This window comes from Hemitrygon akajei, chromosome 11 (genome assembly GCF_048418815.1).
Source record: "Hemitrygon akajei chromosome 11, sHemAka1.3, whole genome shotgun sequence".
Classification (NCBI taxonomy): Eukaryota; Metazoa; Chordata; class Chondrichthyes; order Myliobatiformes; family Dasyatidae; genus Hemitrygon; species Hemitrygon akajei.
In genome coordinates, this window is record NC_133134.1 from 40,915,196 (window position 1) to 40,937,190 (window position 21,995).

Here is a 21,995-nt window from a genome sequence, read left to right on the forward strand (position 1 = left end):
TAACACCATTGGTTAGTTTTCATCAGCATTAAGGTCAAGTTTGAGACAATGTAATCTGCCACAAAATGCGATCATGACCAGTTGTCTTATCCCCTCAACCAAAATGGCTTGAGGAGTTGTTATTTGAAGTTAAATGCCAGATTCAAGAATTGTGTACAGGGAAGGTAAAGCAGACTTAGACCATAAAACCATATGACATGGGAGCAGGTTTAGGCCATTCAGCCCATCAAGTCTGCTCCACCATTCCACCATGGCTGATTTATTATCCCTCTCAAACCCATTATCCTGCCTTCTCCCTGTAATCTTTGATGTCCTTACTAATCAAGAACATATCAACCCCTTCTTTAAATATGACTTGGCCTCCACAGCCACCTGTGACAATAGTTTCCGCAGATTTGCCACCCTCTGGTCCTAGACTGCCCCACTACAGGAAACATCTTCTCCATGTCCACTCTATTTAAACCTATCAATATTTGATGGGTTCCAATGGGATCACTCTCTCATTCTTCTAAACTCTAGTGAGAACAGGTCCAAAGCCAAGCACCCACTCATAGTTTAACCCTTTCATTACTAGGATCATTCTTGTGAGCTTCCCTCTGGATCTTCTCCAACCCCAGCACATCTTTTCTTAGATAAGGGGCCCAAAAGAACTGTTCACAATACTCCAAATGCTGTCTGACCAATGCCTTATAAAGCCTCAGCATTACATTCTTAAGCCAAGAATGCCCAAATGCGATCCATATATAAGAGTTCAGCTGGCAGAACAAGTTATTTCTGAACAAGGCGGATATCTATTGGAAGTCCATCCTGTGCTTGCTCATCTTCAATGCAGTCTCAATGGAACGTGAACACAAAAACGAGTGGCTGTCCCATTATTTATACTTCACACACAAACACAACACACACGTACTGAAGCACAGATAGTCTCCCCCTACACACGCGCAAGCACCCCGTGCAGATACACAGGCGTACAGTCACAGACACATACAAACACACATGCTTGTACAAACTCCAAGTAAAGTTTAAAGTCGAGTCAAAGTCAAATTTAATTACCAAAGTATGTTTCTGTCACCATATACTACCTTGAGGTTCATTGTCTTGCAGGCTTTACAGGAAGAATTTTGGAAAACAATACACAAACAAAGACTGACAAATAGACAATGTGCAAAAAGAGGACACACGGTGCAAATGAAAATAAAATTCTGACAACATGAGTTGGAAAGAGTCCTCGAAAGTGAGTCTGCAGGTTGTAGATACAAGGGGATGTAGGCACATCCTGATAGGGAGATAAGCAGTTACCGACACATGCTGAGAGACACCATTGCAGGTACATGTGCATGCACACACAGATACAAGCATATATATGAATAGAAAAGCAGGCAGGGATACATGGGCGTACTCATATAGATGCACACATGAGATAGCAGGTGAAGAAGACAGTTTACTTTCCTGCTGCAACAGATCTCTGCTTTAGATAAGCCAAGTCGTGATGTGACACCAACATTAGCTGAGGACTAGCCTCTCGTCAACATTTGCTCAAAGTAAGCTTTTACTGGTGACATAAAGCAGCGCCCTACATTTTGGGAGGGAGAACTTTCAAGTGTACAGAAAAAATACTCAAAATAAAGAAGTGCTTCTTTGCCCTTACTATTATTTCCAAAGAACTTTAGAAGTCTTCCTATACTGCATTACTATTCATCTATAATCTGTAAGGACTGCACCATCCACCCCTTGTGTATCGCCAGCTGGTTGGAGCTGATAACTTTGTACATCTATCCTGTATTAACAATAGCCAAGAGACTGGACTTCACCTTTATTATGTTCTGCTAAGCCATCAGTAGGCATATAGCACACTGACCCACAAATTCCCCCCCCCCCCCCCCAGCCCATCCCTGTGCGAGTGTACTTCGAGTCAGTGGGTTTGGGTTCATATCAGTGCAATGCTGTGGGAATATTGATGGGGCATTCAACCAAGGCCTCATTAGCGCTCTCTGGGGCAAAAGATCACTGTGGTATTATTCCAAAGCCCTGACACATATTTATCCGGCCGGCACCAATAAGGTACATCACCTAACTATTGTCTCATTGTTATTCGTGACAACTTGTTATCCCATCTCCTACAATACAGAAGTGTCTACATTGCTAAAAGTACACATTGCATGTCAGGTTATTTGGAAGTTATAAAGGCACAGTAAAAAATCGCAATCCTTTCTAATTCAGCAGCATGTGATAATTATTGATATCTCCATGTACCCAGGGATTACAGATCATATAGGGAGATTCTCTGTTGCCATTCACCACATTTCCACCACACTTAAAAACAAGCCTGGTCTCTTATCTATAGATAATATTTATGTAAATTTTGGAACACACGGTTAATATTTTCATAAAGAAACAAAACGACCTTAAGGGGAAGATAGTAGGCTGAAGTTGATACACAGTGATATTTTTTGGGTGAGTCCCAATCAGTAACCATATAACAAAAGAGAAAAACCAACTGTTGGGAATCAGGATTATTTAACAACATTAAGACAAATAAACTAATAAAGGATCGCTTTGTGCTCAGCCATCAGCTCTTTCATCTTGGATTCATGCCAGCTCACGAAACACAGCTGTACCCCAGTCACTCTGTGCAGTTTGACCCTGTCTTGTTGACTCGGGTTGGTGGCGCAGCAGACGATGTTGTGTCTTGCAGCTGTACCTGGAGGCCTTGAGGGAGCAGGCTCGTGGGCAGTGGAGTACAACTAAAGCAAAAGATAAATCTAATACATCGCCTTCAGGGAACATCGGTAAAAAAAATTATTCCTCATGGTACTGCTTTTAAAAATTGTTTGTCTTGGATTGACTGATTGTAATAACACACTGTAGAGGTTGAAGTTAGTGAGATGGAATTAATTTGGCCACTTGTCATTTCCTACATTTTTGTATGGAGTGAATGGGTCTGATTGTTGTCCTTTTCATGGAAAGAGTTTGTTTTATAAATGGTTTAAACTGAGGTCACTGTTATCCTCATCACAATCCCTTCAAGACATTACTCAACCTCACCCACTGATGATATTTTCCTCTACAAGTTACTTTCTCCTTTGTAAGTTGGTTAAGCCAGGGGTACCCAACCTGGGGCCCAGGGACCACTCAGCTAATAGTAGGGGGCCCATGGCACTAAAAAGGTTGGGAAGTCCTGTTCTAAGCAGATATGCTGTGACTCTACTTAGTGTGGAAATATAATCAATGCTCTGAACTTGCACTTGCAGTATCTTCCATAGTTTGAGGACACGCTGAAGCATTTCAGTCACTGAAATGAAACATGAAAAGCAGTTCCATAAAAGGTAAGAACGTAGACTGAACAAATTAAGCAAAAAAATAACTGACCAGCAAGATGCATATAAAAACCTGTTTCCCAGAATACAATTCATGGGTTGAATTAAACCAATTCAGAATCTCAAGTGGGCACAGGGACATTGAATCCATTTGTGTGTCCATTGCCTTTTCCTGTACTGGGCTTCATTGGATCATACTGATCTCATATACATCAGACATTGGGCTCTTGTAACTCACGTAACTTTGATTTCTAGAGCCATGCTTATTTGGGAGCTAGGCTATTTCAAGGGGCCTCTCTGAGTTGGTACCAGCCTGGAATGGTGAACAGGACTCAGAAAGGCTATCTGTTTATAGGCTTCCATCCGCCATCGTACTGACTGCACCCACCCGTTCCCCACAAGCTCAGAATACTCACCTTCACACAATCAGTCAACAACCATTCTCTCATCCATCACCAGACACCACCCCTTCATCAGCAACATCATCCATTAAATGCCAAGCACAGTTTCTTGAGTCTGACTCCCCAACATCAGCTAACTCAGTCAGCCCCTGCCCCGTCACCAGTTCCACCCACCACAATTGTAGGGAGCTGCCCACCTCCTCCAACCCCGTTCTGATTCGGGAGTTTGATCCTGATTTCTTCATGTTACTTACACTGAAACAGGTTTTACTAGAATAACATCAATTCAGTAGTGGTTAAATTTGATCAATTAAGCAACACGTTTGATGCCACAGAAAAAATTATTTTCAGAACATAGGGAACTTAATGGAACAGGGCTATTGGCAACAAGGTAGGTTCAAAGGGATATTACAATGATGTGTACCTGTCTTATGAGGACTGCTGCATGGAAAGTATTTTTAATATATAACTGCCACCAATAACAACAAGAACCCTACTAGACATGTTGTAGTGATGGGCTATATTTCTGATTTTACCAATTGTCAAGACTGACTCAATTGTACACATTGAAATTCCAAAAAAAATCTGCAGATGCTAAAATCTAAAATAAAAACAGAAAATACTTGAAACACTCATCTGATTAGGTAACATATGTGGAGACAAAAGCAGAGATACTTTTTCAGGTCAATGACTCTTCATCAGAGTCTTATGAAAAGTTATTGACCTATAAAATTAACTTTGTCTCTCTCTCCACAGATGCTGAGTATCTCCAGCATTTTCTGTTTGTATTCTAAATTGCACATATGTTGAGCCAACATGGCCAATGCTGTGATAGTCCTGAGCTGGTAAGACACAACAGTCAGAATACTTTGGTGACTCAGGATCTCTCACCTCAGTAACTTCTCCTGTTCTCGGGCAATGAGGCGCTCCTCCCGATGGCGATGCCGATCGTCACTTCGTTCTTCGTCTGTCCGCCCATGTCCTTGAAGCGAAAAGGAGACCAACTGTCATCTCTCAAAAGGGCTCCATAATCTCAGCAATAAAACAGCAAATGTACTTGTGTATCTCTTTTAATGCAGCAAAACCATCCAAAGATGTGGTGCAGAATTGTCATCAAACAAACCTCTGACTCAAATAAAAGAGATGTTGGAATAGATATTGAAATATTTGAGCTTAAAGAAGATCTCAAAGGAGAAAGGGAGATGAAGAAAGGGGTCTTAGGGAGGGAAATCCAGATCTTCAGGACGTGGGAAGTGAAAGCAGTGAAATTCAATAAGAATCTAGAATTGGACAGCAAATGGCAAGTGAGGATGCAAGATGCACAAATTGTGTAAGAATGGGCAACATGAGTGAAAGTCTTAAGGTTGAAGTTCTGCTTAACTGAAACCAATGAAGTCAGTAAGTACAGGCAAGCAGGACGTAGAGAGAGCTAGGACATGCGCAGAAGAATTTATAGAGGAAGTGGGAGAGACCATTTATATTCTGGAATATTTAAATTCAAGTTAAAATTGGGAGGGGAGGAATGTTAAGTCACCAGGTGAACCTGAAGCAGAGATGGGGTCAGGAGAAGGAGGAAGACTTTATCATGGTGCAGATACATGGCCCAAAATTCCTCAATCATGTAATTCACATGTTTGCAGACATTTAAATTTGAAGAGTTTTAAGTGCTGCAAAAAAGAATGAAATATCACTCATAATGGCAAATGACACAATAATTTCAAGTGCACAATTTTGTGCAGTTTTCAAACTAAGAAATGTAGAAATGATCATACCATTACAAATGCCCTGAAAATATTTTCAACTAAAAATGCAACTTGATTTATCTAAGTGAAAAGATTTAATTCTAAGCATCGAAAACTATCATATCAATTTATAGGACATGCAGGTGGGGGGAAAAAATGAAGAGTTCATGGGACATTTGTTTAATCAATTGTAGTCAATCGATGTGTTGTAATTTCATAGCACACTTTTTTCAGTCACACCGGGATAATTACTGCATTCGGGGACAAAACACACAAAATGCTGGAGGAACTCAGCAGGTCAGGCAGTTCCTATGGAAATGAATAAACAGTCGACATTTCAGGCCGACTGCATTCAGTCATTATGTGCAACTCTCACTGACATAGTGATGTTAAAACAAATCATACTTGTACTTTGCACTGAGACAACAAAAACCAGAAGAACCAAACAGATTTCAGTTGAAGATCCTATTAACATCAAATTAATCAACTATTCAACAAGACATCACTGACAACTTTCAAAGCCAAACCAAAATCCTTTCAAAAACAGGTTCACCCAAGATTCACAAAAGCCTTCTAGGCAAATCAATTTTATTTAAATAAATATGCAGTAAATGGGGTTAAGTAAACATTGTTCTAAATGTTAAATCACAGCACGTGAATCGCCTAGTCTCATCTTCAACCATCAATGCACCTAGTATTCCTGGTTTTCAGGGATAAATCTCAATTGCTTTTTAGGAAGAAGCTGCTTCAACAGTGATATAGACAGGGACTTCAACAGCAACACACACAAAATGCTACAGGATGTCAGCAGGTCAGGCAGCATCTAAGGAAATTAATAAACAGTTGACGTTTTGGGCTGAGACACTTCTTCAGGACTGGAAAGGAAGTGGGGAATAAAAAAGGTGAGAATTCTACATTTATGCCACGTGATTTTCCTTCCCTTTTGTTTCTTTTGTGACTGATTAGTTTATGCGCCTGCTTCAGAGTTCTGGTAACTGGTGAAAACAATCAGCGCAAAGAATATCTAACATTCCTGAATACAGGGCAGGTCAGCTTGTGTTCAGGTCTGTGCCTTCTGTGCCTCTATCTCCAATACTACAACCCATCCATGGCTAAATTCACTTGCAATTCACCCCTCAGCAAACACCAGGGACATAACAGAAAAACTTTCATATATGCTGCTGGAATCTTCTTTTCACTGCTTTCAAATTTCCACAGAGAATCAGATATTTGTGAAGTGAGCAGTGCCTGTCAAGACTTGTCTGGGGAATGGGAGATTGTTTTGGTTATCAGTAAGTCAGCAAGGGCCAATAAAAAGAAGTTAGGTTTAGGCCGAGTGGCCATTGTGTGAATGGGCCAGTGTTAGAGTGGTCAGGCTTCTGCAAGAACAGTCAGAGGCTAAGGGTGCTGAGTCTTTTGGAGTCATTTATTTGATTGTAGCACTTGAGCTCGAGAAGTTAGAGCCAAAGGTATTACAAGTGTAGGCAGAATGGTAGCTAATGCAGTGGAATGCTCTTCCTGTAAGGCATAGCATTACAGGTTACCTGCCAGTCTCCTTGATGACTACACCTGCAGGGTGCACCCAACCTCAGCTCCTGGCTGACAAGGCCAAGGAAACTGGAGCTGGAGCTGGATTCACTCAGGATCAGCTGGGAGGCTGTAAACCTCATAGATGAGACCTTTACCGAGGTGGTTACACCCAGAGTGCAGGGTTCAGAAAGTAGATAGGTGACTACCAGAAGTAAGGGGAGTATGTTATCAGTTCAGGGTTGTCCTGTGGCCATTCCCCTCAGCAACAACTATACCCCTCTGGATACTGCTGGGGTGCGATGTGTTAACCGTGAGAGGGGGTAATTTCAGAGGAGATGTGATGGACAAGCTTTTTTACACAAAAAGTGTGTGGGTATGCCTGGGGTGGTGGTAGAGGTAGAAACATTATGGACTTGTAAGAGTCATTTAGATAGGCACATGAATGAGAAGAAATGGAAGGATATGGACATTGTGTGGGCAGAAAAGATTAGCTTAGTTAGCCATTTGATTACTAATGTAATTGGTTCAGCACGACATTGTGGGCTGAAGGGCCTGTTCCTGGGCTGTATTGTTCTACCTTTTATGATATCCCAACATATCAAAAAACAAGATTTCTCCACACTTCTAAATTCTCATAGCTTAAAATAGTAAACATTTAATTTTAAGTTAACTTGAATCATAAATAAAGCATTGCTGATCCCTGTGTGAAGTGGAACGAGTCAGAGTGTTGGGACAGGCAGGCCTTTTAAAGAACAATTCATCTCAGAAAGGAGTATTCAGTGTGCAGTGTGCTGGACATTCAGAGTTTCCATTACAACTACTACTTATTCTGGACCTGTTCCAGCTATTATTGGTGGGAATTAACATCACAGCCTTGGTATTTAAATCATGACGCATGAAAACTGACACAAAAGGTTAATTTATTTATGGTAGTTGCCTACTTCGCTGTAGCTTTCACACTGAATCCGCTCTCTGATACCCACCATACGTTGGCTAAAATAAGGTCCATATAAACATGAGCTTAGACATTGGGTTGTCCAGTACTACCATTTAATGCACTGTTGATTCTATTTTAACTATGTCAGTTGCCAAGGAAAACTTGGGAATTAGCTGTCTCGGATCTGGAACTGTTGAGAGGCTTGGTGATCAGGGAGCTGACATATAACAAATATGTTTTCATTGTGCTTGTGGGGCCTCTTTTAGTATAACTTATAAGGAACCTACCTGAGGGAATGATCTGGTGGAATAGTAAGCGTGTAATGGTGATTCTCTCACCAGCCGATGATTAACTGCATTTGCACAGTGACAGAGGTCAGCCAATAGTGGGCAGGCCAGGAAATCAGAGCAAGTCCCATCTTCTGTTACCATCGCACTGCTTACTTGGGATTGCAGTTTGAACCTGAGACACTCCCACTTTGAAATGACAACTTACATCGCATATTTACCCCCTGACACTTTGGGCACATTTCCTAAACTCGGCACTTCGACCCAGTGGCCAGAAACAAAATTTCCACTTATTTTTTAGATTGGTTTTCTGCTCTCTGTCTAATCAATGGCATGTCTGATTTATCAAATGTCTATCAGCACATTCACTGTACAAAACTAAGCCTCTTCACATCAATTCAGAACAGTGCCCCACTAATCTCCAATATCACCAGTTCCCCCACCCTACACTACCTCAGCCCCACCATTCTTTCTCAATGTCCTCTGATCCGAGTAGTGTACTCCACTGAACAAAGAGAATGTTAACGCTTATTGAGTAACTTAGAGTTGAAAGTTTTAGTTTCAGTAGAAACAACTCCTCCACCCATTAACACGCTTTGCAAAATTGCTACTCCTACACTATCGTTTAATCTTTTTTAAATGCTTTCTTAAAACTTCCTGCTTGCATCACAGTGATTCACATGTTAAAATTACATAAAAGGAAGATGTTGTTACTGTACATAAAATGACTTCTTTAAAAATTCCAATGATGTTGTGATGTAATAGTTGAATAAGCAATAAGAAGCTTCCTTTGGATAGTAGAACAGTATCTTATCCTTAATGAGACATACTTTAAACTTTGATCAACATGTTGGCACTTAGTTAATTTCTTAAGGATTAATTGGTCCACTGTTACTTCTCTTCAGATGTCACAGTTATGCAGGGGACAAAAAATAAATAAAAGATCATATGAAAAATAAAAATCTGGACTCAAGATGTGGAAGAAAGATTCTTCTGATGCCTGAACTTAACAGTTCGAATTATTTCTTTAGATAGATAGATACTTTATTCATCCCCATGGGGAAATTCAACTTTTTTCCAATGTCCCATACACTTGTTGTAGCAAAACTAATTACATACAATACTTAACTCAGTAAAAAATATGATATGCATCTTTATGGTTCAGACCCTCTGCAGGCAGTTTATAATCAGTGCTGTTTAGAAGAGTGAGAGGTGAATTTATTGAAAGACATAAAGTGGCTTGTCAGAGTAGATGCAGACAGAATGTTAATTCTTAGAGGAAAATCTAGAGTCACAAATTTAGTTTCAGAATTATTCACATTTGGGAATGTGGATGTATTTATTTCAGAAGAGCACGAGTCTTTGGTATTCTGCATCATTTTCCAGGCCGATGGGAAATTTAGACTATCAGGGAGACAAAGGTTATGGCGAACAGGTAGTAAAGTTTGATTTCAGTTCCGTATCAGATCAGATATGGTCCAATGAATAACGCAGTGGGCCTGAGGAGCTACCTCTTCACTAATTTCCTCAGTTCCAGCAGTATAAAGTCAATCGAGGTAACTGTATGCTTTGTATTTTTTGAAGCAGGGCTGATAAAGTGTTCTGGTAGTCAGAAGTAGCAAGTCGAGACTGTTGTGATTAGAAAAACCTCTGTTTTTCTGCATCTATTCAGAAGACCAAATAGACAGGAAGACAGATAAAACTTGGAAACTCATCTTCAGTTTGTTGGTGTTACATGCATGATGAAGTAACTGTATTATAAATTCCAAAGATGACATCAGTAGAACTGAATTCCAAAGCAGACAGAATGCACTGTTGCTTTGTAACACTCACGTGTGACTGAAGATGAATTTCTGTGTTTGGAGAACCATCTAGGATTATGAAATACTGTACTTAGTCCAATTGATTTCAATTGCTTAGAGGGCTGGAAAAGAAATTTCCAGAAATCTTGTTTCCCCTGCTTTATTTTCGGTTTGTTTCCTTCTCTTGGGAGACTGAACTCCTGCAGAGGGTAAGCATCTAACCATTATGAGTGTGGAGCAGATTCAAATTACCACTGGTCTCTTTCGGAGTCTCATTTTTATGTATCTGGATGAATTGTAGTTAAACCCTGCCGTGTGAGTGCAGCAGGGTGTGAGTCTGGTCCACGTTTCATTTGCTTTAGCCATTCCCCCTAATGGTAAACTCATCTTCTACTGAAGCACAACCTACTAGGCGTTTGTCTTTGAAGGTTCAATTTTTGTGAGGCTTGAGGAGCAAAAACACCGTGTGAGGTCAGGGAGGACGAGCGCTTTGCATAACACATTATATTCTGATGATGACAAATGCTTCCTGAGCATTATAACAAACGTGTTAAGGCCATTTAGGAGAATTGTGATTATGGTATTCTGGCTAGAGATAAGGGGAGAGTTAGGTGGTGTGATTAACAGGGCTCCTTCTGCTTCAACTGTACTTATAAGTAGCCAGAATAGTGCGATTTTATGCAACATTTATTAAAATAATTGCTTTTAATTCCCCGTTCCACTTCTTCCTACAGGTGGTTCTGGAATGAGATAATTCCGCCTTTTACAGAGAGCTGCTGTTGATATCCATGAATAGAAGACTTGACTTTAAGGGGGGGAAAAATGAGTGTGTACAGGCCCCATACTGGACGTACTCATGTAAAGGCTTAGACTGTGTCTAGGCAACCCTGCCCTAAATATCAGCATTTCTTTCTTACAATACATCAGATTAGTCATCTAAACTGTGCTTTTACCTCTCTGTAAAGCTCTGTAGGTTCAGAGCCTTCTCTTATCACCAGCAGACTAATGTTATTACCAGGCTTTCCATGTGGAAGATAAAACAAAATTAATACTTTTTCTCCCAAGGCTTGTCCTGTATTGCCTAGCAACAGACTGGAAAACTGGTTAGAATTCCGTTCTTGTTTGCAGCTTTTAGTTCTGCTCAGTAAATTACACTTAATGTTAGCTGCCTGTATTCTAGTCATTGAAATGCTTTACAAACAGCTCCCTGTGATGCCACTGCAGACTGTTGGGCCTTGGCAACAGCCAGAGAAACTGCTTCATAGACAAAGATTTCCATTGCAGACCGCATGATGTCTAGCCAAAAGAATTTCTATACAACAACATGCAAAAGAGAGGGAAGTGTTCCACGTTATTGTCTCCCACTGTGCCACCAATCAATTTTTACATTAAAAACACATCATATTATTGATGATAGACAGGACAAGGTCATGTGAGCTGCACACAGACGAGCTGGGTTGAATGGTATAGTGTTGTTTCATTCTTTGCCTCCTGCATGTAAATAAAAGAAGAGACTGCTATAGATCAGTTTAAACGTGAAGCTACATTCCAGCCAGCTAGTGAGTTGAAGGTAAACATTGAAGACAAACTTCAGTAGTCTCAACAAGCAATCGTTATACAATACTTTAGCTACAGGCACTTTGAATTTTATCATTGCTAACACAAAATAGATTATGAGTTTCTTCACCAGCTTCCAATAACTAAAGAAAATATATATTTTCTGCCTTTTGATTATAATCCAACTTAAACCTGTGTACCCAAAATTTAGTTTATATTTTGGGGCGTTCAATTTCACTCTTGGATCTATAAACTATCTAGCTGCTTATAAAGCAAAATCAATATTTCAGTTCAGTAACATTCAGAGCAAATACTTCTATTTGTTTCAATATTCCATTTTTGATTGCCAGTGTTCTCTGTAAGAATAAAACTAAAAGCTTTCTGCACACGCAGCCCATGTTAGCTTAACCTTGCTGACTATGTGTTGATATTTCCCCTCCTGGTGTTTGAAATTCCACTATTTAATGTTTGCTTCATGCGCAGATCTCAAACCAGATGAGACGCATTATCTTAAAAGTTCCTACTGTGTCCATGAATAGCCCATTCAGTTCCATCTATTACACTGCTTATTTTATTGGTGCAAATTCATTTATTTAAAAACATATTTCCAACCTGCTAAAAAAAAGACCACCAAGAGATAAAGTTGCGCAAGAAAAATTATAAAGCGAGAGATAATTTTATCATTCATGTTTCCCCGTATAATTATTAACTCGAATGAAACAGGCGATCCTTTTCGTAAGAACACAATAAATAAAAGGAGCTGATGAACTAAAGTAATAATGCTATTATATTTGTCGATGAAGCCTTTCCATTCCTGTGGTACCCATCAATCTTTGAAGGTCACAAGAGACTATGTGCTATGTTTGGTTCTCCAGTGTTACCCAGCTGCCAACCAGGCCACCGAATAGAGACAGACAACGAGGCTACCAAACTACATGGGATATACAATACTAGCCACCCACAGGAACAGCCCCATGGAGATCCCTATTCTTCATCTCACAAGAGCTAAGAGCATTCAAGACCCAGCATAAAAAAGCGCGGTCCTGTTCTGCAAAGCACGTCCCAAACCATGCTGACCGTTTGCTTACCTTTCACACTGCTCATGGAAAGCGAGCGATCTCTGTCCATCACACTGGCACTGGGTTTGCCGCTGTTGTCCTTCTGGCGGGCCACTGCCACCGCAATGCCCACGGGTGGATGCCTCACTTCCACCTCGCCCTGTGCTCCGCTGCCCTCTCTCCCGAATGACTTTGCACTCTCTGGCCTTTCTGGGTCTCTCTTGAGTTGTTTGTTCAGCTGCTGGAGTGGCAGGTGCTGCACCTTGGAAACGCTGTGCTGGCTGGAATCAGTCTTCATGTTTCCCAGCCCGCCGAATGGGCTCTTCTTGCCACTGCCAACGCGCCCCGCTGTCTCCTTAGCAAAGCTACCGCTGTACTTTATTAAGCTTTGCATGGCTGACACCTCACTGGGGTTTCCCACAACAGCCGATCTTTGAAGGCTGGCTGGGTCCAGGAAAGCCTTTTTTTGTTCCTCCTCAGCTCTGCTCACGTGGTTATGCTGGGCTGCTAAGGCCGCCATTTGAGTGGTAGCATAAGTCGCCATTTCAAAGGGCTTCCACTTTGGCTCTGGAGTGCCAGAACGCTTCAGCTGGGCTTGCTCCAAATGCAGCCTTGCAACATCCACCCCATTATAAACTTTACAGGAGTCCTTCAAGACAGACCTTTGGAATCTATCTCTCTCTTGGGTTCTGTGATCGACTTCAAAACCTGATCTCACCAAGTCTTTTGATGCGGCATTGCTCGTGTGCAAGTCTCTGCTCTCCAAAGGACTAAGGCCTGGCTTGTTCAAAAACAGTTCTGAAGCTATGGACCTCTTTATTGCTAAAGAGTTGGATCTAATGACAGATCCTTCCTCCCTTGTGTTTTCTACCCTTTTGATATCTGCATGCACAGGCAAGTCCTGTGCCAGCATTAACCGGGAAGATTCCACCAGCGTCCTTTCTGAAGAGGCTTGCAAAGAGCTTGCTCTGTCCCCAGAAGTTCTGTTGATATCTTTCTCTTTATTTTTGTCACTTTTATTGTCTCTGGCCTGAGAGGCTATCTGAATGGGCCCATTTCTGTCCTCATAAAACCCAACTGAAGGCACAAAGGTAGGTGCAATCACTTTATGTTCCTTTCCTGGCTCCCTGGCAGAGGGGTATATCGTGTAGATACTGGAATGAACAGGAAGAGGGGGGAATGTGCTGGAAGGTGGCATCCGGGCTGTTTGAGAAGAATGGGGTGACGGACAGCCACACGAGACATGCAAAGTGCCAACTGAAGTCACAACTGAGTCACACTTCCGGCTCTTTTCCGTGTGAGTCTGCAGCACAGGCCTCATGTTCTCATCATGTTTCATAGAGTCTTTGGAGCATCTGTCCTGTTCATTGCCCACAAGCCTTAATGAAGAACTGGAATCATTATTACAATTACTGAGAGATAAGGCCTGTAGGGGGTTTTTAGACTTTGGTTCTCCATTGCGGTTGGGAGACTGATTGCTAAGAACTGTGGAGAGATGGTCACCAATCTTGATAGGTTTATCAAGAAGGTGTATCCTCCTATCGTTTTCAGTCCGAACATCTTGTGTGAGGTCCACCACACTCCTGGGCCTTGATTCTTCCCTGGGCTTGTCCTTCTCTTTTTTGGCCACATTTACATTTACCTCAGTTCTGTAGATTTTCTCTTTAGAATCTTTCCCAAGATACCTTTCAGACTCCTTTGCATTCTTGTGAGGGTGGCATATTTCCTTCTCTCGTAGGATGGAACCTGGTGTGTGACTGGAGGAGGTCCTTGGGATGGTAGTTTGAGGGTTTGCAGTGCCATGGAGGGATGACTGTCCTGCATGGCTATGAAAATAGTATCCATCTGGAACAAAAGAGAAATAAATACACTAGGATTAATCCAACAGACACAGCAACAGTTCCGCTGCTACATGTGGGATCAAACTAAGGATGGTGGAATTCCTCGACAGATTGGAGCACACCTGTGGAAAGAGGATTGGAGTCCTTCAGGCCAATTCTGATTTTTAGTTAGCGATACAGCCAGTAACAGGCCCTTCCAACCCAATGAGCCTGCACCACCCAATTACACCCGTGTGACCAATTAATCTAACCCGTACGTCTTTAGAATGTGGGAGGAAACCAGAGCACCTGGAGAAAATCCACATGGTCACAGGGAGAACGTACAAACTCCTAAGACAGTAGCGAAAATTGAACCCAGGTTGCTATTGCTGTAACTAACCACTACTCGACCGTGACGTTTCATTAATGAACTGAGGTGATCTGAAGCATAACTCAGATTCCCTCTCCATTGATACTGACACTGAAGAAATTACTAAGATTGTTTTGATAATGGTCACAAGAAAAGACTGAAGAATCAGGGTGCATCTCCTTACAACAACGAAGTTGACTAAGTATGTTTAGCGGATGCGACTTATTTAGGTTCACAAGTTGGCAAGTTTAGTTAGGGTAAAACAAGGAAAGTTCCCATCAATAGATTCAATAAACAGGGGCAGAAATGACACATTTTGTGAAAAGTATGGGGCTGTTTGGAAAACTGTTTAATGCAGAAAGTATGAATGATCCGGAACTCACAGCCTGTATGGATCAATCAAGCATTTTAAGAGGGAGTTGAACAGGTGTTTGAGGGGAATTAATTTAGAGAGTTAATGAAGTGAAAGAGGGAATTGCAGTGATTGAGTTGCTCTACCATCAGTGGCACAGACTTGATGGGCGAGTGGACCTTCCTTCTATGATTCTACAGAGCATCTTTCACAGTGGTGATAACATCCACAGGTGTTTCACTAAACTAATGATCAAATGAGAATGATGAGAGTCAGCAGTGTCCACAGAGGAAGCTGTCTCATTGATTAAGAACCTCAAGGTTAGTCAACTTATTGATTTCCTCCGATCTCTGCAAAACCAGTCTGGCCCTATGAGACTGGGATTCCCTTCCACCCTGTTCCAACTTAGAACTCTTATTAGTCAAACTAATTCATCTTGGAGCCTGATGATTACCTCCAGGGTACTTGTTTTCCAATGTGATCACCCTTGGCTGAATGTTAGTGAGCTTCAGCCCAAAAATTATGTGTGGTAAAAACTGTTAAGAACACACACAACTTTGCAATTTATTATCTATATTATTGTTAAACAAAAGGGTACAATTTTAAAGATGAATTGATTTCATGTAAGCGCAAAGCAGATTAAGGATTTGCTTAAAAATGATCTGAAATCATCAAGAATCAGACTGCCACACCTAAAGACAACATTTGAAACCGGTGATCGTTTGGCATCAATGCTGATTACATTAATTGCGAGGAATGGTATTCATGTTCAGCTGGGCCATTCAGTAGATTGATGCACTCCTCCTCAGTAAAAAAAAATCGGCCCAGTTATCATTGCATGGCATTGATTAATGTGTGTGGGTAAAGTTCACAGCCCAGATAATCCTATTCTCCTTGCTGAAATATGGGAGGCAGATACAAACTCTAATCATTAAAACCAGCTCCTGAGTTTGAATCTAATGTAACACAGATAACTGGATTTCCATCTCCCCCTTGTCAGATTTACCAGGAAGGCTCACACTTAGTACATGCTTGTACCCTGGGATAGTGTGTAACAAATAATGAATCAAGGATAACGCCTGTCTTTAAGCTGCCTGACCAACACTAAGTCAGTGATGGATGTGGTGCATTTGCTTTCATACCAGCAGTTAGGCTTCCAATAAATCTCTTGCCAAATTGGGATTCTTCAGAAGGAGAGGTACGGTCAGTTCTGGGAAAAAATGATACTTGATGGAAATGCACAGACCCACTGTGTGAATTCCCAATCACACTTCATTACATTTATCTAAGCATGGACTGTAGGACTTGGTAGGAATTGTGCTTGTTTGTTGGGACCAATATCGATCATAAATCTCTTGAATTTAATAGTCGGACATTTTGCAGCCAATCTGTATAGGTTCTAGGTCCATTTGGGGTTGGGGGGGAGGGGGGCTTTGTTTAGGCATTTTGGCAGATACCTGTGGTGGGTTGCTGGAAACTGTAAATTTAAGGGCATGTTTCAGCAATTATTCAGCAATTACACTGTCAGGATTCTTCAAACGCCAACAAAATGTTTTTTTTCAATTTGAAAAGTGTGGGTTCTTTTCGGAAAATCGAAGAAAGGGGAAATGTTCCCATAATCCAGTGCCATCTGCTGAATGACCAGGCCCCATCCTATCCCAACAAAAGGAACTGGACAACTGCTTCTAGCACAGGATTAATTTAAAATTCAGGTCACTTTGCTTCTCAGCTGTTTGGTCTGCAGCAGGCAACCAAAGCTTGCCGGCCTAGTTTGGTTGGAGTCTAAGGTCCAAGTTTAGTCAGGCCTCAAGGCTTGCCTGTTCCAATACATACATTGTTTCATGATCGCAGTTCATGGCTGCAAAAAACTGTGCAATTCCCTAATTTGTAATGCTCACATTCTAATGATGCAAAACTGCCATTTAGATTCAATTATCGGCTGCTTCAATATGTCTGGTGTATAAGTGACATGGTTTTCAGCCTGTCACTTAAGGAGACCTACACAACCTGTTCTAATTCAAAATGAAAATAGAAAGTGCTGGAAATCTACATGTCTATGAGAAAGGTAAATTAATCTACAGAAGTGCCAGCTGAAACGTTAACCGATCTTTCTCCTGCTGACGCACGAGCTTTGTCTTCAGCAATTTTCTCACCTTCTGCAGAGAAAAACTCAAAAAGTGCATTTTCATTCAGTAAAGTAGGAGAGAATAGTGAATGTCAACTAATTTCAGTGGCATTAGCTACAACGTCTTGTTTTTTGAAGAGGAAAAAAATGCGAAAGAGAACATTTTAAGGCAAGCATATTACTACACGGTAGCATCATCCAAGAGATATTAGTTTCGTTCATTGGATCATGTTTTACAAAGTCAAGTTTATGAAATACTCTGAAGCAGGATATCGTAACAGATCTTGGCATGTGCTCCCCGTGAGAATCAAAATGACTTTATTCTTGGGCAGAATTAAGTAGTAAGGTGCCATTGCTACCCGTGGAGGGAGATCACAACTGGCCCATGTTAAACAGATTTCATCATAAAAGCATTCCATTTTTTTTTTCAAAATAACAAACAGTACAAGTAAAAGTTTTGCCTAGTTTGATTAGCTTTAAAATGGTCCTGAAACTATATATCAAACACGGAGTATCAGATAAGCCCTTCTTTAAGTAGAAGCTTCAAAATCTGTCACTAATAAAATCACTTTCCAATACGCTTAAGTTCCTGGCAAGATATCTCTGATCATAGGATCGGCTTCCAAGATATTGATGCCCTGCTAAATTTCATTGTGATTTCTATTCCCCAAAGTCATTCAGTAGGATCCCATGACATTTACATTGCAATCCCTATTAATTGACCCTTACCAATTACATTACCAATCACCTCAACGGACCGGAGCAACAATGTCCCAAGTGATCCACTTAATTATTTTTCATACAGACCCAATGTGACCCTGTGTGTTCCTCAATTCAATTCAAAACCAGTTATATATTAAAATCCTTTGCAAATGAATTAAATTAGCTTAGTGTTAAAAGAATAACTACATGGGGTGCATTGTTCTTTCATATACCTACGGATCCTTGCCAGGCATTATCTTTAGCTATATGTAAAACTTGCTTAAAACTTTTATCCAAGTATATATAGTGAAATGATCTGCTTCCATCAACAGACTGAACCCCATTATATGAAACATTTCAAACTTAGACCATTTTCTCTATCCAATCAAAACAGAATAAGAACTATTATTGCCTTATGTTAATATTTCTTCACTTTGCTCTATGAACCAAGACTTCGTAGACACAATGTCAGTTCCATTACGTCAAATTTGTAAAATCACAATCATTGTGTTGGGCTTATGAGCTAAGAATGGAAGAAGCTATTTCTCAAAGCAGAATCAGAATAAGAATCAGGTTTATTATCACTGATATGTTATGAAATTTGTTGCTTTGCAGCTGTAGCACAGTGCAAGGCATGCAAATTGCCATCAGTTCTAAAAATAAATAAATAATGTAAATATAGAGTAACGAGGGTGTTCATGGGTTGATGGACCATTCAGAAATCTGATGGCAGGAGGGGTGGAAAATGTTTCTAACACATTATGGGTCTTCAGGCTTCTACACCTCCTCCCTGACGGTAGTAATGAAAAGAGGGAATGTTCCAGATGGTGGGGGCCGCTGGCGACAAAAACATGTAACCATTGCAAATACTAACCTCTGACATTATGTTAGAAGCTTTGGTCCATTATTCCTTTTCAGAACAATTCATAAATTGTATACTGTCTGATCAAAGTACCAGTGAATTACTCCCCAATATTATACAGCTTGACGTACAAAAAAGACAAACATTAAAATGAAGATAGTTGGCACTGACCTTTCTGAGTGTCAAACAGGCTGTGTTGGCTGAGTTGGGCTAGAATGGGGCTGCCAGTGCTTGGGTGCTCGAGATGACTGATGGGAATATATGGAGGATAAAGGCTACTTGGCAAGTGTGAATAACCTGTGAAAATAAAGAATACAATATTACTATATTACAGTAATACAATATTACAGTATTAAATAGTATATACCATTCAAATTTAACATTAATACATTTCAGTTTCACGTTACGCAGGAAAGAGAATTTATTTTAAAGAACAAGGCTGGATTAAGTTATTTTGCTTTATTAGCAAAGGAAATAACTTGTATTTTGCTGTGCCTTTCACAGCTTCAGAACATTTAAATGGTTTAACACCCAGTGGAATACTTCTGAAATGCAGTTACTGATGCAATGTAGAAAATACACCAGGCAACTTACAAATAACTTCCATGAACAGCAACGTGAAAATCACAAGAGAAACTTTTAATAAATTTGTGCTGAGGGACAAACTTTAACCAGGGTACTGGTGCTCGGGTGAGAGAGGGTGGTGGATCCAATAGTGGTAGTAATTGATCCTCTGTTGTCTGTGCTAAAAGAATGGTGTTGAATTATGCCATTGAAATTTGGTTCTATTCCAGCCAGTTATGTCTCATTAAATATTTACTGCATGCAACAGAACTAAGTTCTACAGCGAATCCCCAATATTCGCCTGAGGAAGATGGGCCGTGGATTTAACGAATGCTCCAAATGGCAGCACTTGCAACAATCCAGCAACTCCTAAGACTGCACAGGAGTGTCAGCCTGGATTTTATACTCAAGTTTCAGAAGTGTAATTTCAGAGATTTACAAGCTGCATTTAAGCACTCATAGCTGAACTCGCAACAAAAGAAAAGCTTCAGCTAAAAATGGCAGATATTAAACACTAGATGCAGTCAAAAACATACAAGTTTGCTGGGTCACTTCTTAAAACAGGGAAATGGAAACCAACTCCCGCAAGGTAAAGTTAGCAATTGCAAATGCAAAATCTAGTACGCTTTCTGACAAAAAGCATTTCCCTCATGCTTGACTTCTTCAGTTTCTTCAACAATCTGTAAAAATTTGTCTTGTAAAGGCTAAACTGATAAATGGAGATATTTTTGGCAGGGGGGTGGTGGATGTGGGTTAGTAAGGAAGAAGGTAGGTGTATCCACAAAGCAGGCAATTCACAAACTGTATTTCTGTGATTTCTCCCCGTGCACATGGCAATCTCGTTAACACAAAGCTTTTCAGTAATTAGGCACTTCGTCAAACCTGCCAACAGAGTGATATCTGCAGTGGAGCCAAGATAATGGAAGCAGGAGTGCATAAAGGCCACAAGTTCAAAGGTTAGGTCCCAAGGCTTAAAAATGTATTTAGTAAGAGTCAGAGCAAATGTTTAGCATCAGCCATTTCGAAGCCACACACAAGACTCAGCGGAGACTTCCTTTCATTGCAATGGTATTACTTGCAGGGGTTTACAAGATCATCTTACCAATTCATTGAGGTGTATCTTATACAAGAATTAGAGAGAGATTTTTTAATATTCATTTATTAAGATCTATTAAAAAGACCTGGATTATCAACCATTCCCTCATTCCCTAAAGATCTAAGGATGGTAAGCTATCTCCTTGAGCCACTGCAGACCTTCTAGTCATGGTTTTGTCACAGTGCTGTTCGACTGAACAATGAAGGAAATATATTTCTGAATTGGAGTTGCTGAGTGATTGGAATGAAATGTCGGTGTGGTGGTGCTCTAGCATGCCTTCTGCCCCTGTCCTACTTGGGTATGGGAAATGCTGTCAGAACAGCCTGGCTGAGAAAGAGTAGTGAGCCATCTTCATTTGTTCTTCAAAGATAAATTCAGTGATGGGCTCACGTCCACCAGCAAATCCTGCCATGCTCATTAACATCTCCACACAATAAAAAGCCACAGAGTTCTGCTCCACATTATCAGTTCCTGACTCATTTGGTCTATACAATCTCCCCAGTTCTTGGTGATGGCATCACTCCTCCGCCAAATTCCCAGCACCTTCAGATACTTACGCCTGATTGTGAAGGGAACAAAGGGTCATTCAGGCCACTTGCCAAAGCACATGGCCTTGCCTTTGTTAGGACTGACTCTGGGCCCTGACTGCTTTATCAGTCAGTGAACGAACACTGCTTATCCAAACCAGACTTGCTCAGGAACCTCTTGGGGCCCTGGGGGGGGGGTTCTTGTTCTGAAAATCAGACTTCGAAGTTCAAAGTAAATTTATTGTCAAAATACATATGTGCCACCATATACAACCCACAATGGAGTCAAAGAAAGATGGCACCCAACAGGACGGCCAACAATATGTAAAAAAAAAACAACCTGCGCAATTACAAAAAGGAAAAGAAAAAAAGAAATGATAATAATAAATAAATAAGCAATAATTATTGAGAAAATGAGATGAAGAATCCCTGAAAATAAGTCTACAGGTTATGGGAACAGTTCAGTGATGGGACGTGGAGTTGAGTGAAGTTATCCCCTCTGGTTTCTGATGTACAGAGTGCTCAACACTGAATGTTAATTACAAAGGTATCAAATCTTTGGCAAGACTGCAGAAATGTACTTGAATATTTCAAGGAACGATGAACAAATTAAATTGGTATAAATCTTCTTGGAATGCAGAGGACTATAGGTAAATTTAAATGGGGTATCCAAATGTATGAACTGAAGGGTTTGGTTGGATGAAGCCACATTTGCAGGTAAGACAGCCATAGATGACAGGGATTAGCAACAAAAATCACACAGAAGATGAGAAATTCTTTCACAGAATAAATTACTATGACCTGGAATATGCTGCAGAAGGGAGTGGAAGCAGATTTAAAAGGAAATTATAGGAAGTTTAAAAATGGCCTAACCATAGGTGAAAAGTATGAGTATGAAAAGAAAAACAAAACAGCTCTTTCAAGGAAACTGCAACATGATTCCATC

The 21,995-nt window shown here is 40.6% G+C and overlaps 1 protein-coding gene across 13 annotated transcripts in view; it reads right to left on the minus strand.

The window, feature by feature from the left end:
* tnrc18 (trinucleotide repeat containing 18) overlaps nt 1-21,995 on the minus strand; it is a 173,339-nt gene that overhangs the window by 71,675 nt on the left and 79,669 nt on the right. For all 13 annotated transcript variants that reach the window (XM_073060680.1, XM_073060681.1, XM_073060690.1 and 10 more), the window contains 3 exons: nt 19,034-19,159; nt 12,662-14,476; nt 4,610-4,700 (listed from right to left, as the gene is read on the minus strand). In XM_073060680.1, the coding sequence (XP_072916781.1) occupies nt 4,610-4,700; nt 12,662-14,476; nt 19,034-19,159 (2,032 nt within the window). The remainder of the gene's footprint in view (nt 1-4,609; nt 4,701-12,661; nt 14,477-19,033; nt 19,160-21,995) is intronic.